We start from the raw sequence: 16,756 nt of genomic DNA on the forward strand, positions 1-16,756 counted from the left end.
AACTGACTTCTATTCAGCATGTTCATGTGGATTTTGAAGTCCAATGTGCCCTAAGAGTTCCTTCTTCTGGACGGATGTGGCTGCTATGGAGTTTTACATGCCATACCTGTCATCATGTTTAATAAAGTCAGTTGTGAATGAATTAGTACAAAGTCAAAGCAGCTTTTTAGGAAGTTTTAAGAAATGCATAGGTTTCTAAACGTGTAAACCTTTCCATAATACTCAGGTGCAAGTAGCATGTAATTTTTGGAAATATTACGGGCCTTAATTTTTCCTATTTTATGACTTAGCCAATAATTCACTTAGCCAGGAAGACTTTCCCAACCTTTCTCAGTCCAAACTTGGAGCTCCTTTGAAAATGCTTCCTTGGCATATACTCTTCTGTTCTGTTAGACTCAAGAGCCTTTTTCATCTTTGTATCTGCAATGTCTAGCACAAAGCTCAAATTGATTCTGAAACAAAAAAAAAAAAAAAAAAATGTGATTCTGCACTGTGGAGTCTCTGAAAACTTGTTGTGGGGTCTCTCTTGTGAAGGTCAATGAAATGAAAAGCGGAGAAAATTCTACATCCATTTTACTACAAAAGACACAGCTATTATCTACCTCAAAGATGTCAGGAAAAAAAAAAAAAACTCTTCACATTTATTGCAGATACCTCAATCAAGTAGTACTGACAAAATACAGCATAGCCATTACTGAGGAGGCCATGTGAGTGGCCGCAGGCCATGGTAACAACAGCAGGGTGGGGCAGCATTTCCTTAGGCAGCTGTCCACTGGCCCCCAAAATAAGAAACGCACAACTGAAGAACACCTGCAGAAAGTGAGGGGACTTTCTGGAAGTAAATGAAAACAGCCCTAAAAAAATAAAAGAAACAGCTTGGAAAGATAGACTGAACTGTGAAATTTGAGGTTGGACAAAAAAGCAACAATTTCAAAAATGTTCTTGAGAAGTCTGCCTTCTCTTGATCAATTCTTATTCCAAAATGTTCTGTATAATTACTATTATTTCTCATGGAGGGGCAATGATACATTTTCAGACATAATATCCAAACCTAAAAGGTTACTAAAATTTTATTTCCCCGTTCTTCAGTCGAACTAATGTTAACGTGCAGATATGAAAGCAGACTAAGAAAATTATGACTTATCTGTGAACACATGACAGCTTTAAGCAAGAATATTGGCCCTGTTTTGTATTACAGCCATATGTTCCTACTTTTTCAACCACCTTGAAAAATAAATATTTGAACTACAATCTTCAATAAAGTCTCTCTACATTTGTTGTCAGTCTTAATCACCTTCTGCTTGTCTGCTTAGTGCCTTTAGCTCTTAGATGTTGCACCTGGAGATTCTTGCTTGCTTTATGATGTAGGTTTATATGCCCTTTAATTGAAAGCAAACCGCCTTAGATAATCCAGTGACAACAATGTTACAAGGTCCACTTTCCGTTAAAAGGCAAATAGAAATATTAGGCTGTTCTCTAAAATGAAGAAAAACACATAAAAATACACCGCAATCTGCCACACCACTTCCTTTATCAGAGATAAAGCCCCAAAGCCTAAAATGCCTCTTTTGTGTTTCCCCCCACCGGTAGGACTAAGGGAGTGCAAAGAACTGCAGTTCTCAATGACTAACCTTTCCTGACGGTAGGCCATTTCTCTGCCCAAAGACTTTGTCATACGGTATGTTAAGTAGTATATTCATGCTACCACAGTAACTTTGTCAAGTTATTAATATCAGGTTATTAAAACCTTTATCAAGTTTATTGAGTTTTACTATTCAAATTATTATGTGTTGAAAGTACTTAATTTTAAAACTGATAAAAACAAATACAGAAGGATGACCAAAACATATACCTCACTTGTAAGCAGTACTTGCTTTTGGGGGGAGGGGAGATTAAAGGGAGTTTGTACAATGACAGGAAGAAAGGGTGACATAAGAGGTATCTCAAAAGCAATATAATTTTTATACAATAGCTTCTTGATTTTACTTTTAAAAACGTTTTTTTATTAAAATTGTTTTAAATGTTTATTTTTGAGAGAGAGAGACACAGAGCAAGAGCAGGGGAGGGGCAGAGAGAGAGGGAGACACAGAATCCAAAGCAAGCTCCAGGTCCGAACTGTCAGCACAGAGCCCGAGGTGGGGCTCGAACCCACAAACTGCAAGATCATGATCTGAGCGGAAGTTGGACACTTAACCGACTGAGACACCAGGTGCCCATTTTTTATTTTTTGAAGTAAACTCCACCCCCAACGTGGGGCTCGAATTCAGAACCCCAAGATCAAGAGACGCATACTCTACTGACTGAGCCAGTCAGGTACGCCAAGCTTCTTGATTTTAAATAGCAGTATGACAACTGATCAAAAAGGAAACAGCTGCTTAACAAATGCTAAGTCTTCTGCATGACTATGCACAGTGTAACAGCGACTCCTGGAGTTGTCACTGCGGATAGCCTGCATGGCAGGACCAGGGAGCTGATGCACCAATGCAAAGTATTCTTTTTTAAAAAAGAGATAAAAGTTACTGCTGATGAATTGTTAATGCAACAAATGGTAAGTTTAAGAATATACAAAAGTTCAAGATTTATCACTGTCTGCAAAAAACTGAGACATTTCAGTTAATTAACATCAAAACTTTTACACTACGAGGGGACAGACTGGAAATTTTTTTCTAAGCACGTAACAATGGTTTCCAAATAGAGCAGGAAAAGCTTTCAGGGTTAAACAGTTAAATGCATACAATGGAGGAACACACCCCTCTGTGATTACTGTCTTCCATCCAAATTTCTTTGGTTTTAGAGAAAAATCAATTAGCCTCTTTTGATTTAATGAAAGACACTAGATAAGTGGGTTTCATTCCTGACCTCACCCAAGAGCACTTACTACCAAATATGCACCGTCTGGTAGGCACACAGTTGGGCCTCAAAACATGATTTTATTTTGACTAAGCATTATACAAATACACATGTGTACAAATTTGCCTACTATTTCATGGGGCTGCTGCTCTGTCTCCAGTAATCAGATTGAATTGTAGCTATAAAACCAGATTTGTGAAAGTGTGTGTGTGTATCATTAACCAATTTTCTACCAGGTGCAAACAACCGACTATAGACTAGGAAAAAGACCTCCAGAGTCTCCTCTATATTTGGTCATAATGATATTCAACATAAGAGAGCATGTCACTAAGCAACTCATTCAAACTACAGTTGAGAGATACTTTCTAAACACTGGGTTCGGAGAACGAGGAATTTAAAGGTAATGCAAACCTGCTACTGTCCTCAAAACAGAACAGAACCTATCTTCTCATAAATCAAGAAGTCATTGGAATGTTTATGGGAAAGCAGGCTAGGATATAATTACAGTGAAAATCCGTATCTCGTATTGGAACCCTTTCCCACCATGTGTGTGTGAAAAGTGAATAAAGACAGCAACGTTTTTTAAAAAGTTAACTTATATTAAAAATATTTTGTTTATAAACAATTTTAATACTACAAAGTAGTATTTCAATACAAAGCAGTTCAAATATTAACTGTTCTTTAAACTGTTAAACTTTATTATAAATTAAAATTTCTTTACAAAAAAATTGCACATAATATTTGACCACTCTTAGGTTCTGATGCACTGGCATTTGCAATAGTTTCTTTAATCTTCAAGTTAAACAGTCTCGGCAAGGAGTCCAGAACGTAGAAAGGGCAATAAACAACCCTGTTAGAGCATTCAAGTGCAACTAGCAGACTTGTGGCCATGGCAGTTACACTTTCCTTAAGATGGACTGCTTAAGTTTTAAATCCTGAAATGAAGAATCTCAAAGGTTTAAAAGAAGAAGAACTAAAAGGGACTGCCTGGTTTTTACTGTAAACACAGCCCTGGAAATTAAATCCCAACAAGAATCTCTCAGGCATCAGAGTGTGTCAAGTGAATCAGGAATAGCACAACGTAAAGAAAAGGGGGAAAGTAAAAAATAAAAACAAAAACAAAGCAAAATTAAAATAAATGTCAGTCACTTTGAGGAACTATACTTACGTACATGATGTTATGAGAATCTGGCAGGGCCTAGAAGTAGGCCAAACAGGAAGTTCATTTATCCAACCGAAGAGGGTCATGTTCATTGCTTCCGGTTTTGAGGATAGGATATTGTAGGGGACTTGATATGATCAGTAAAATGCTTGTCTGCCTTATGCAGACCTTAGCCAGGGATCAGCCTAATCTTGAAGGATCATTCAAATAATTTTGGCAATTATTATAAGGACTTAGAACTGACTGCACCCAGTGTTCAGTGATTCTTGCTTTCTGTTTTGTAACTGTTTAAATTTAAGAGCTCATTTAGGCTGACTCCAATCTCTTGGCACTTGGAAACTAGTTTTCTCAGGTTATCAGTTTTACCTCCTTCTGATGCTTCAAACAAGAGTTGCTGTAAAAGACAGGGAAGCACAGAAGTAAGACTTAGCTAGATTTTGAGCATCACCACATCAATGGATATGGCACATGCAGAAAATTTATAGGAAAACTTCAAGATGAAATAAAAGGTAAAAAGCATTACATCTTTCCACAGTGATGCACAAAGAGGTAACTTCTGTAAGGCTCTCTGATATAAACGGTGGACCTATAAGATAGATATACACACAATTCCATCAGGAAACATGATGAAAAACACCTTTATAACCCTAATTATTTGACTGGGACCTCACAAAATACAAAACGGTTACACTGGGTTTTCAAGTTTCCAAACATTTAGAGTTCTTAGCATGGTAACATCTATGCATTAATCCTTTTAAACTGAGAAGTCAACAAAAGGGGCAGAACAGCTTAAAAACAAAGTGACCCATCTGATAATCATAGCTTACCTCTCTTTGTCCCTTTAGAACAATCTCAGCAGCAATGGCTCTAAGAAAAAACAAAGGAATATAGAAAAGGGAAAAGAAAAATTTATATATCTTTGAACGAAATGAGATACTACCACTGGCAGAATACTGACTGTGGGAATCTGAGTACAAAACTTCCTGAAAGTAACAGGCTAAACTTCCAAGGAGGGTAACCTATAGTGAAAAGAAAAATTCAACAATTTTTATCAACTTTACAAGAATTAAGCAGACCAGTGTTTTGAACATAAATAACGTTCATGAAAAATACTCATAATTACTAGTAAAAACACCTGGCACTCTTAATAGCTTAAAAAAAAAAAAGACATCAGACTATAAAAGGGGGGAGGGAAACCCACACATTTAAAAAAAGATGGTCTTAAAATGTGTATAACAGATTTGTTTGATAACACTACTGTTACCTAAATGTTCTGCCGCAAAAAAAAAATTCAAATTCTACCCATTTTTGCTTTTAAAAGCAATTGTTAACGAGCACTCCCTTACTCTTGGTATTAAACCTCAGCAAGTGACAAAAACAAATCTAAATTAGAGTAGAGATCTGTCCAGGAAAAAAAAACATAGACGTCATTTCAGATTTACCTGTCTGGAGCAAACCTTACAAATAAAAGCAATAGCTATAAAAACATGTACATGATTGCTGCATTACATTTTCCAGGTGGCCAGGCATGTTGGAATATTATATGTAAACATCTTGGCTTGAAGTTTCAGAATCTGAACATTGCTTTCTTCCCATTCATGTTGAAGTAGCCTGCAAAGTACATTCAGGAAAATGAACAAGGCACTGTAAGTGTAGGGAACCCCCAATGTGCTCTATGAGCAGAATGTTTAATGAGGTACAATTTTTGATCAGTTAAATTCCCTCAAGGCTATTCAGCACGTGATTCTAGAATACCTCTTACAAAAATCACCCCGGGACAGGAATAAGCAAGCTAGCAAGATACCCAGTCAAGACCCATGCCATGTTCAATAAAGTAGAATAAGGTCCATGTACTCCTACACTAAAGCATTCCCTCCAAGCACCCCCTCCCCCAAAATTTTTATAATGACTAGATATATTAATGCAATTTCCTTGTATTTTTCTTTCTTTATTAAACAGAGTAGACGTAAATATGAATGTTTCTTGGGCTAAAATGTAAGTACAGTGACTAATTATTAAGTTCTCTATTCTGAAAAAAAAAAAAGACAAGAATGATCACAAGGAAGTAACTATCAAAATACAGAAGTGGAGCTTTACCAACAAAACCAACAATTAAACTACCTTTCCTATAATGCCTATAATTCTATCATAACAGAAACTAGTCAAAATACTACATTTTATATTTTTCAAATGTTTTACCAAAGGTGATGCTTTATAATAGAAATTTCTGTATTAGCTTCCAAAGACTAGAATGTTTACTAAGAATTTTTATTATGAAACACTACTTTTGTTGCAGCCTCAGACCTTCAAATTTTTTTCAACCTCATACCATTTTCCCACACACGGGCTAAGTGGAGTGTAAATATTTTAACACATAAGGAAATATTTGATAAATTTAGGTACCTTATGATCCACAAAACAAACTTAGAAACATAAGACACAACACAATGCAGTGGGAATGACTGCACAAGTACAAGCCAAGGCATTAGCATGTAGGGTACCATTGTGAATTAAAAAGCACAATTCTTGACAGTGACAATAAGTTTACTCTGTCGGAAAAGAGAAACTACAAAGAGATGCTCAGAAATCTCCAGTTCAATATATGAAATCCGTACATAAGTATTTCTCAAATGTGATTTGAGGGCTCAAGCTCAGGAATCTGTATTTTTAAGAATGCTCCACACCCAATGTGGGGCTTGAGCTCATGACCCTGAGATCAAGAGTCACAGACTCTACCAACTGAGCCAGCCAGGCACCCCCAGGGATCTGTATTTTACACAAACATCCCAGGAGATTCTGATGCATGTTAATACTTGAGAGCAACTGACGTATATGAAAACAAGTCATAATAACCAAAATATATACAGTTGGCTGCTATCTTTGTAATAACACTTTACAAACCTCTTAAGTAATATTTCTTTGCTATGTAAAACATGATTATTGCTTATTATGCATGTGCTAAAGACAGATGGTATGTGCTTAGGGACACAAATGAACTTTACTTGAATTATATGCCCCTTAAAACCTGCAGTTTTCTGAAGTTATCAGATTTTTATACTGACTTTTATATGAAGCTGTATATTGCTTAACTCTGAAATTAAAGTAGTATATATCAGCGAGAAAATAGTAAAGGACAGACTACTTTTAGTCACATTTTTAAGAATAATTTTATATGAAGAGCTATATAATACTGAGCTGAGATTGAAAAGAATTTTATTTTTTCTTACCTCAGTGCAAGTCCAGAATTAGTTGGCATAATTGAGCAAAACCGTTCCAAGGTTTTGGAATGCTGAGTCTTTGGAACACAGCTCAAATAAAAGAAAATAACCTGGAAAGGTTGACGGGGGGAAAATAAATGCAACAAAATGTGAAATCCAATTACTTAAATGTTTTAATGAGAAAACCAAAATGGTCTTTAAGACATGAATGTATAAATTATAATAATGTATGATGCTGTGAGTTACAGTTCCTACCATTAATTATATTAGTGACTTTCCAAATATGAATTAGGAAATATGATCTAGTGATGATAGCCATGGACTGAGAACACTGACAAGAAGCCAGGAGTCCGGGTTTTCATTCCTGAGTCTACCTTTACTTGCTGTATAGCTGGGCAAGTCATAGGACTAATAATACCTGCCACATCTTGCTCATGGAATGCCCGTGTGTAAATGACTTAATGTCCATAAAGTGGTTTGAGATCCTGGGATAAAGAATGGCACAGAAGTACAAAGCATAATAATTGGTTATCCCGATTAGCAACACACCATCCCACCAAAAAATAGAATACATATATGTTTTAGTCTACATGGAGCTTTAATAGGAAATTTTAGCCTACACTGCACTGAATAAAAGGGGTCTCTGAAAAGAAACTAAAACAAACCTTTGCTTCCTTTCTTATAAGGAAATAACCTTATAAATAGATCATTAGTTCTATTCTATTAAAATTCTAAACAACATCTAATTTCAGCTCTTATGCCCTATGTATAGTTATATTCACTTAACACAGTATTAACCAAAAAAAAGTAGCTCCACTGTACATTATGGAATTTTTCATTCAGTGAATTTCCAACTAATCAAGCAAAACATTAGATATTATTATAATTACATTTTTTGATCTTTCTTCTTTAATATGTATTAAACCTTAACATTTCTTCAATTTTGCTTCAATGTTAATTTTTCTTAAATATAAGAATCAAAATACACATTTATCTTAACTGAACCTTAAAGGGCTCTGTTCCTAGATTTAAGAGATAAGCAGGAAACACGGTCAAGAATAACATTAAATGCTAGGAAAGTGGTCCTACAAAGCTCTGTTGATAAAAAACAGGAGTTTTACTGTCATTTTTCCAAGTCCCCTTCTTTTGTACAAGTATCTAAAGAAAAAAGTTTTAAGTTCTTACCCTATTATGAAATTCATAGTTGGACCAGTAATCAGCACTGCTAAAAGGAATGGGGTATCGGGCAGGGACTGTAACCAAACATCTATTCACTAAATCAGTAAAAAATTTGAATTCTTGGACTTTGTTTCTGGATCCAGCAGCTCTATTATTGGCAAAGACAAGATAACTGCCAAAAGAAAATATTATAATTTAGAATAATTAAGGCAGCGAGTCTCTCACTCAGAAAACTGATCACCCCTTTCCCCCCCACCATATCCCCTTATTCCAAATCCCATATTAAGAGGAACTAAACTTACTCCATCCAAATCTTCTGCACTATATCAGATCTCATGGCCACCCCTAATGCTGCCTCATATGCCTCCACTGTCTCTTTAATACTTGATTGAAGAGGATGACAAAGGCTGTTTTAAAAATGAAGGAAAACAATGTATGTCTACAGCTCACTTCGATTAGTAAAGGAATGACAATATATATTTAAACATCACAGATATTAGAATGGAATTCTTCTTTTGATGTTTCTTCTTTAATAACGTATAAACCTTTAATAATGTATAAAGTATGTCCCTTCAATTTTGCTTCAATGACTTTAGCATCAAGTTAACTTTAACACAAGGTAATTTGGTAATAAATAACAAATGCAAGCCTAATATGCAACATTTCTCTCCATGTTAGATAATGTCTCACCAGTAAATCAGCCACAAATAAGGAACCTGGTGGTTAAACAACTCATCATCAAAAGTCCCTTTACATAAACGGGCTGGAATGTCAAGTGGTCCTGGGATATTTAAAAGATACCTGGAAAAAAACAAACAAAAACACTGTTGGAAATTATGCCTATGCACACATGGATTACTAATACTTAAGAAAAACAGAAACAAAACAAAACAAAAAAGACCTCTGTTTCAACTTAAATGTCCTTGAAGTATACTTTATTTTCACATGTATACCATACTGCTTTGGTCCCATCTCTAGCATCACACAGTCTATTATCTTATACCTACACGAGTAACTCTTCAAAAATGAATTCATTCTATGCCCCAGCCCCAAATTAAATAAACCACCATAATCATCTAATTAAAAACAGAGAACAAATGAGATTACTATGTATCTAAAATTTCTCCACAAAATCTATACATTTTTGTAAAAAAAAAAAATTATTTAAGAGTTATAAAAGTTGATATCTGAAAATAATCTCTTCCTCACATACACACACATAGCCTTTTAGATATATCAAAGTGTATTCGGTAACATATCGGTCCATAAGGTACTTGTCAAAAGAGGTCCATAATCAAGTAAAACTGGGGGAAATACTGAAAATTATAGCGCACTCTTATAAAAAGCCACAATAGAGTGTTTAATAGCATATTAAAGATTCTATGAAGTCAATCAGTAAAGAAATCTATTTGACTCTCACTAATTTAGGTCTCTCCCCAATATATCTGAATTTTTGTGTACATTTACCAACATCTGTAGGGACAATGTTTTTAAAGGAAATATATTAATCTCAACAATAACAATCTAGTGTAACTATTTAATCTTGGATTTAAAAATTATTTCAAGAAAAAAAATTATTTCAAGGAACTCAGTTTTAATGGATTAGAGAAACTGTATGGAGGCAGAGGGCAGGAGGAACCATAAGCAAGAGAAAAAAAACAGGACATTTAGGAGTCAGGTTATTATCCTGCTGATGACTTGGCCTTAACTAGCTGTATTACTGTCATTTAATCACTTGACTTCTAAGGATACTAGTTTTGTCAACTGAAAACTGAGGTAAGAGAAGACGACTTCAAATCTAATCTATTTAAGACTCCATCCCTAAGCTAACTTCAGTACACTGACTAAAATCCCCTGGTTAACTTCTGTGGCTATCTACTAATCTCCAAATTGATTTGAAACACATGAAAATTACCTTATCTAGTTCTGTCTTTTTATTAAAAGTTACATAGAAAGGGAAATGATAGAACCCAACTCCATGTAAATATTACAACACATACAAAATTCTTAGTATTGTTTCACAATTTCTACTCATGAAATAAAAAAAAAATATTTTGAACCTATTAAGAGCATCGAGTTACCATATTAAATAAATCTTGACTCTGTTTATAAATTAAAAAAATTTTTTATCAACATCAATAAGAAGTATGACAATGCTAACAACTATCTCACCTACTGCCATTCTCCTAATAACTGACTCAAAAAAGATTTCCTAAATGAACAAAAAATGCACACTGTGTAAATAAGGTCTTCAGTATTGTCTAAACTAAGCACAAGATACCTTTTCCTTGTAACTCTTGGTGTATTATGAATTATGACTATTCCCATGAAACATTTCATAAGGCAAGGTGACTTAGTAAACAATAGAAGATTATTAGGAGGCAGCCCCTTTCCAAATTTTTATTGACAGTTATTCAGTCTCCTTCATTAAGCTGACATCAAGAAGATCTGAAGATCTTTGATTAGTTACCACAGCAGAAACTGGCAGCATCTTCTTTTAAGCTAAACCAATTACCTCCATGCCCAAGGGAAGATCAGAACCAGCAAGTCTGTAAAAAGTTCAGCTTTAGATCTGTCCTGTGCCTAAGTTTGAGACATTAAAGCAATCTAACTTGACAGAGACAAAGTCAGCATGAGGAAGCTGAACAATCTCTAAGTTTCTTACAGATAGTTTACTTATTCTCCATTATTTTGTATTTTAAATTATTCTTTCGTAATTAACTGTAAGATATTAATCTAGATGTAATAGAGCAGAAAGAATTTCAGAAACAGTACTAAAGTCACTATGTCAATAAACTGGTTACCATAAGAGGATAGACATAAAGACTCAAGTCTAGGAAAAGAATAGTGACCCCAACTTTTGCCAAATCTCAAGTAAAACTGATATTCTAGGGTAGATGGACCACTGAATTAACAAAATGTGGGTTACTTTTAGAAAATGTTTTCATATAACACTGCTACACTGTGGGATAAGCAGAGGAAGCACCTAAGAAAAATATTTGCAAGCTTTCGACTTACATATTTAAAACCAAAATTTTATCTGCACTATTTTCTACAACAAAAATTTTTAGGAGATATTCAACTTAGGTCTTCCTTCTCTCAGTTCTTCCTAACATAAAATGATAGAGTATGTTATGATAAAATATTTTCTTTTTGATGCTGCTTGATTTGGGATCAGCAAACTTATTTTTGTAAATAAAGTTTTATTAGAATACAGCCATGCTCATTCATTTATATATTGTCTATGGCTACTTTCTTCCTAAACAGCATAGGTAACAAGAAGTGATAGACCACACAGCTTGCAAGCCTAAAATATTTACTATCTAGCCCTTATGAAAAAAAGTTTGCGAGGCAGGTGGGTGGCTCAATCAGTTAAGCATCTGACTTTGGCTCAGGTCATGATCTTGTGGTTCATGAGTTCAAGCCCCGTATCAGGCTCTGTGCTGACAGCTCAGAGCCTGGAGCCTGCTTCGGATTCTGTGTCTCCCTCTCTCTCTGCCCCTCCTCTGCTCAAGCTCTGTCTCTCTCTCTCTCTCCAAAATAAACATTTAAAAAAAAAAAAAAAAAAAGAAAAGAAAGAAAGAAAAGAAAAGAAAAAGTTTGGTGGAACACCTGAGCATACAACTCTTGGGCCAAAGGCTCAGGTCATGATCTCAAGGTTGTGGGTCAAGCCCTGTATTGGGCTCTACGCTGAGGGCTCCGAGCTGAGTGTGGGGCCTGCCTGGGATTCTCTCTCTCCATCTCTCTCTGCCCCTCCCCCATCTGTGCGTGCTCTCTCCCACTCCCTCTCTCTCAAAATAAATATTTATAAAAAAAACAACTTTGCTGACCCCTAGAGGGATGGGGAGGAAAGGAAGAGAAGTCCACCCAGAAGTAATTCCTCAGGATTGGCTGTGGCCTCCTATTATTGTTAGAGTAAGAATTCACAACTAAGCAAGCAAAGGCAGTAAAGATAGAGCTCTCTGGAAATTACTGAGAAAGTGGTTGAAAAAGATTGCCTGAAAGCTTCCCACTCAATATTTCAGAGGCTAGAGCAATTCTCTTTAGATTTTAAAAAAAAGTAAAAGGCATATTATTTACATCTACTTGAGCTCACCAAATAAATTAAAATTCATTTTTTCAGAAATCACTGAGATTGTCTCCGATAATTCACTGCTATAGTATTAAGTACTAAAATGAACAATAATAAATTAAAAGCAGGATGAGTCACCATGATGTTAATATAAGCCTTCCTTTGTTAGTGTCTCTACTCCAAGGAATGCGTATTACCTCTTTTCTCCATTTTTATTAAGTTCTACTGCCCTCATAATAGTTCTATAAGAATGTTCAAGTATTTTTTTTACATCAGTCTAAAATACAACCAACCCACACAAAAAAATGTAGTTTTTCCACTAAACTATACTCTCTTTCTTCTATAAGTCAAGAGTTCTACAAACTTACCGAAACAGATCCAAGTTACTATATTTCTCAAACCCAGGTTTAAAGAAGGATGCAATAAATTTCCGCAAAGATGGAAGAAGATTATCTCCTTGATTCTATTTTTTAAAAAGAGGAAGGATATACATTAGACTTACAGTGTTTAATTGTATCATTCAAAGGAGGAGGGCACCGGGGTGGCTCAGTTGGTCAAGCGTCTGACTCCTGATTTAGGCTCAGGTCATGATCTCATGATTTTTGAGTTCGAGCCCCAAGTAGGCATGGAGCCTGCTTGGGATTCTCTGTCTCCTTTCTCTCTGCACAGCCCACTCCCCACCCTGCCTTTGCCTCTCAAAAATAAACATATAAACATTTAAAAAATTCTTTTCAAGGGAGGAAAAAGCCCTTAAAAAAAAAAAACACTGATCAGATTAAGTTTCTTGAATAGGTGGAGGTAGAGAGAACTTCTATATTTTGATCTCCAATTAAAGTCAACTAACCATTAAACAGCTTAACACCCGATATACCATATCCACCAATTGTCTAATGAGCTTCTATTACATGTTTAGCACTGTGTGAGGTGTGTTGGAGGCTCTAAATCTGGTTAAGACATGATTCTTGCCCTCAAAGAGTAGAGTATATAAAGCAGCTATCAACAAAATTACAAAGCACTATAATAAGGGCAATGGCAGAACTATACACAGAATATTTATAGCAAAGACAGAAGGAATATATAACACAGTCTGCAAAGGGAAAAAGGACCAGGAAAAGCTCCTTGGAGAGGCTGATGCCTGAAACATGTTAAAGGATGAATAAGAAAATGTGAAACACAAAAACATATTTAAGAATTTTGAGGCTTTTTTTTTACCTGTAGGATGAAGAATTTGCACATATGATAAAAAATCTCTGCATTCTGAGGATTTTTTTCAAATGCAGTAAGCCACACTGCTCTGGCTTTGTCGTGCTGATTTGTTTGCAAATATAAAGCAACAAGGGCTTCCAACAACTGGCAGTTCATGGGACACGTTTCCAATAAACATTTACAAAGCTCCACTGCAGCCTCATACCTTTAATAACAAAAAAACATGTCTAAACACATGAGAAAAAAAATCAACTTTTAACACACAGTTAACTGCTTGTCGATTAAGTTTTACCTCTCTAGAAGCTGGTGCAGAGCAATCATGTTTGTGTAAAGTGGAACACAGACTTCTACTCTTTCCTCAACAGTATGGCTCTCATCTGTGCAAGCTTTCACCGCATCTATCCAAAAACATCACAATAACAGAAATCAAACATAAAATGAATTATCTGACTATGTTATTTAAATTCTTGGAGACTAATACAACATGGTGGCCTACCCTTTTGCTTGACCATAATCTTATTCATCTTTACTCCAGAGGTATTTTTAGGTATCTCCAAACTCCTTAAAGGAGTATAAGAGGCCTTGCTCTCTGTTATACAGCCATTGAATTGTCTTCCCCTAAACTAGATCCTTTCCTTATTCCTTCAAAACACGTTTCCCTTGTAAAGAGTCCTTTACTTGATCCTGCTGGGTCTTAGAGAATGGTTCACTGTTTTACTTTGCACAGCTGTTACCATTTCCTCCTTTGCTCAGTGGTAGTATGATTTCCCAGATACAGTGTCATTCTGAAACTGCACTTCTGACGTTCACTTACAAAAATCATCTAAACAAACCTAAAGGCCAATACTACACTTGCTTCATTCTCATTTGATAATGTTCTTTCTCTTCTTCTCAATTTTTTCTTCCCTATGCTATCAAGAGTTTATTTACATGTCCTCTTGGTCTCATTCATTGACTCTTCTCCTTCACCCCTGTTGCTATAGTCTTAAGTTTCCATTTTCTCAGAGAAAATATTTCATAGCTTCAACTACTAAAAAATTTACCGCAAGAGCACATTAAAAACTGTGAAGCACTTTATAATATAGTAGCTCCTACATTAATAACTTTCAAATCATTTTTCTATCCATAATCATCCACTTAAGGTCCACTTCCTTATTTCCTTCTGCCAGTAAGCATTTCCACTTGAATGGCCAATTACCATTCACAAATACTACTCCTACTACCAAAACCAGTCTTCCCAAATTTACTTGTTTTCTATTAATACACTTTTTTCCCCAGCCTCAAAACCCTGAAATCATCCTTGACTATTTCTTCTCTATTTCCCTCACATCTGCATGTGAGAACTTCAAATGTCTCCAATAAACATTCCCTCTTTCCCAGGTTCTGTTTTTTGTGCTTCACTTATGGCCATCAGCTTCTGGTTTTCATACCTTTCAAATCATTCCTCTTTAGCACATTCTTCCTTTCTTCAAGAACCTTGACTGTCATCAAGTCTACCACTTACAAAGTTCATGAAAATCTGGTATCATTCCACTTACCGAACTTAATTTCTACTGTTCTCTAGCATAAAACTCTTGCTTTGATAAGAACTCTCCCTTCTTCTAATCTCCCTTCAAATCCACTGCACCAATTTCTATCTACTTGTTGCTTTTTATTAACTTAGCTCCCTTAACAGGAATGTCCTGCTTTTCCTTCCTTTTCTTTGGTTTATTCACTAAATATTTACTAAGCACTTAGTATGCTGCAGACAGGAAGCCAACTATGTCACAACAGAATCAGCTTCACAGTCCAGTTCCAAGTCTTAATTCTTCTGCAAAGACTTCTTTCATCATGCCAACCTACAATAAGCTCTCTCCTTTGGGGTTATGACCTGCACAATATAATTCTATAAATCACAAATCTCTGTCTCTTCTGAAGCACAGAATTTAGACTATATACCAATACAGTTACATGGTCTCATACATTTAATAACTGTATCAAATGGATAAATTTTATCTTGTGACTAGGCTACATACTTCCTATTAGAAGGGAATAAGCTTTGTCCTTAACTGTTTTCCATAGCTGATATACCATTTAGCATATGGTAATACTCAAACTCACTGACTAATGAAGAAAACATTAGTTACTTGAAAAGAGACGACATAACCTTTTAACTATCACCTTGATGGATTGTTTTAAAAAAATTACCTGGTTCTCTTATTCAATCAACTCATTAAACCTACATAATATGTTTTATCTACATATTTAGCCACAATCAAAAAAAATATTTAAGGTAATATAGTTCCTGGCTTTCATAGATGCCAAATGTCCATCTTATGTGACTCAACCCTTAATCTTTTAAGCATTGATATACTAAAGTGTTAAACTACAGCTTCAAATATGTAGATACAAATTTGTTCCAATTAATTATGAAGAATCATAATAAGGGGTAAGTTGATGTTCTAAATAACTTATAAACATTTGCACTTACCTTCGAAAACTGCTAGCAACATGTCAGGATTAGTCTTTACATCTTGAACTGTTTGCCATGGCATTACAAATGATTCTGTGTTAACAATTCTTGAAGGATTGGCATTAGATGGATCGTAAAATTTTGAAGGGAGAACGTTGAATTCAATAAGATGTATGTAGGCCAGCCATGCCAAGCATCGATCACTTGTTTTAAGGTATTCAGCTACTATTCCACCATTAGCTGATTTCAGTGCATTCTAGGTAAAATGAAAAAATAGCCTGTGTTTTTAGAAATAATGACTCCGATTCTTAATAAGATTCAAATGTAAGGGCAAAGAAGAATACAAGGGTCGTATTTCTTTGGAGTGGTTCTTAAATATCTAAGTCAAAATTTGACAGCTGCCGATTTTTTTTTTAATGAAAAAACTCTTTAGAAATGTCAATACAGATTAATATAATTTTTCCTCTGCTAAGATTTGTAAGCTAATTACTGAAAAAAATTCAATTTATCTGTACATTTTTAGTGTCTCAACATTCAAAATCTAGTAAGACAAAAACAGTAAAACAACAAACAAAAAGACCCACCATACCCATATAGGAGATTTTCACTATGGACTA

General features: G+C 35.1%; 1 protein-coding gene across 2 annotated transcripts in view; it reads right to left on the minus strand.

The window, feature by feature from the left end:
- Positions 1–3,520: 3,520 nt before the first annotated feature.
- ZFC3H1 (zinc finger C3H1-type containing) overlaps positions 3,521–16,756 on the minus strand; it is a 53,990-nt gene continuing 40,754 nt past the window's right edge. For both annotated transcript variants that reach the window (XM_045466243.1, XM_045466242.1), the window contains 12 exons: positions 16,158–16,395; positions 13,980–14,085; positions 13,694–13,892; positions 12,850–12,944; positions 9,100–9,210; positions 8,712–8,816; positions 8,416–8,581; positions 7,240–7,340; positions 5,522–5,623; positions 4,840–4,879; positions 4,536–4,598; positions 3,521–4,406 (listed from right to left, as the gene is read on the minus strand). In XM_045466243.1, coding sequence (XP_045322199.1) covers positions 4,269–4,406; positions 4,536–4,598; positions 4,840–4,879; positions 5,522–5,623; positions 7,240–7,340; positions 8,416–8,581; positions 8,712–8,816; positions 9,100–9,210; positions 12,850–12,944; positions 13,694–13,892; positions 13,980–14,085; positions 16,158–16,395 — 1,464 coding nt within the window. In that variant the 3' untranslated portion in view covers positions 3,521–4,268. The remainder of the gene's footprint in view (positions 4,407–4,535; positions 4,599–4,839; positions 4,880–5,521; positions 5,624–7,239; positions 7,341–8,415; positions 8,582–8,711; positions 8,817–9,099; positions 9,211–12,849; positions 12,945–13,693; positions 13,893–13,979; positions 14,086–16,157; positions 16,396–16,756) is intronic.

This window comes from Leopardus geoffroyi, chromosome B4, assembly GCF_018350155.1.
Source record: "Leopardus geoffroyi isolate Oge1 chromosome B4, O.geoffroyi_Oge1_pat1.0, whole genome shotgun sequence".
Taxonomy (NCBI): Eukaryota; Metazoa; Chordata; class Mammalia; order Carnivora; family Felidae; genus Leopardus; species Leopardus geoffroyi.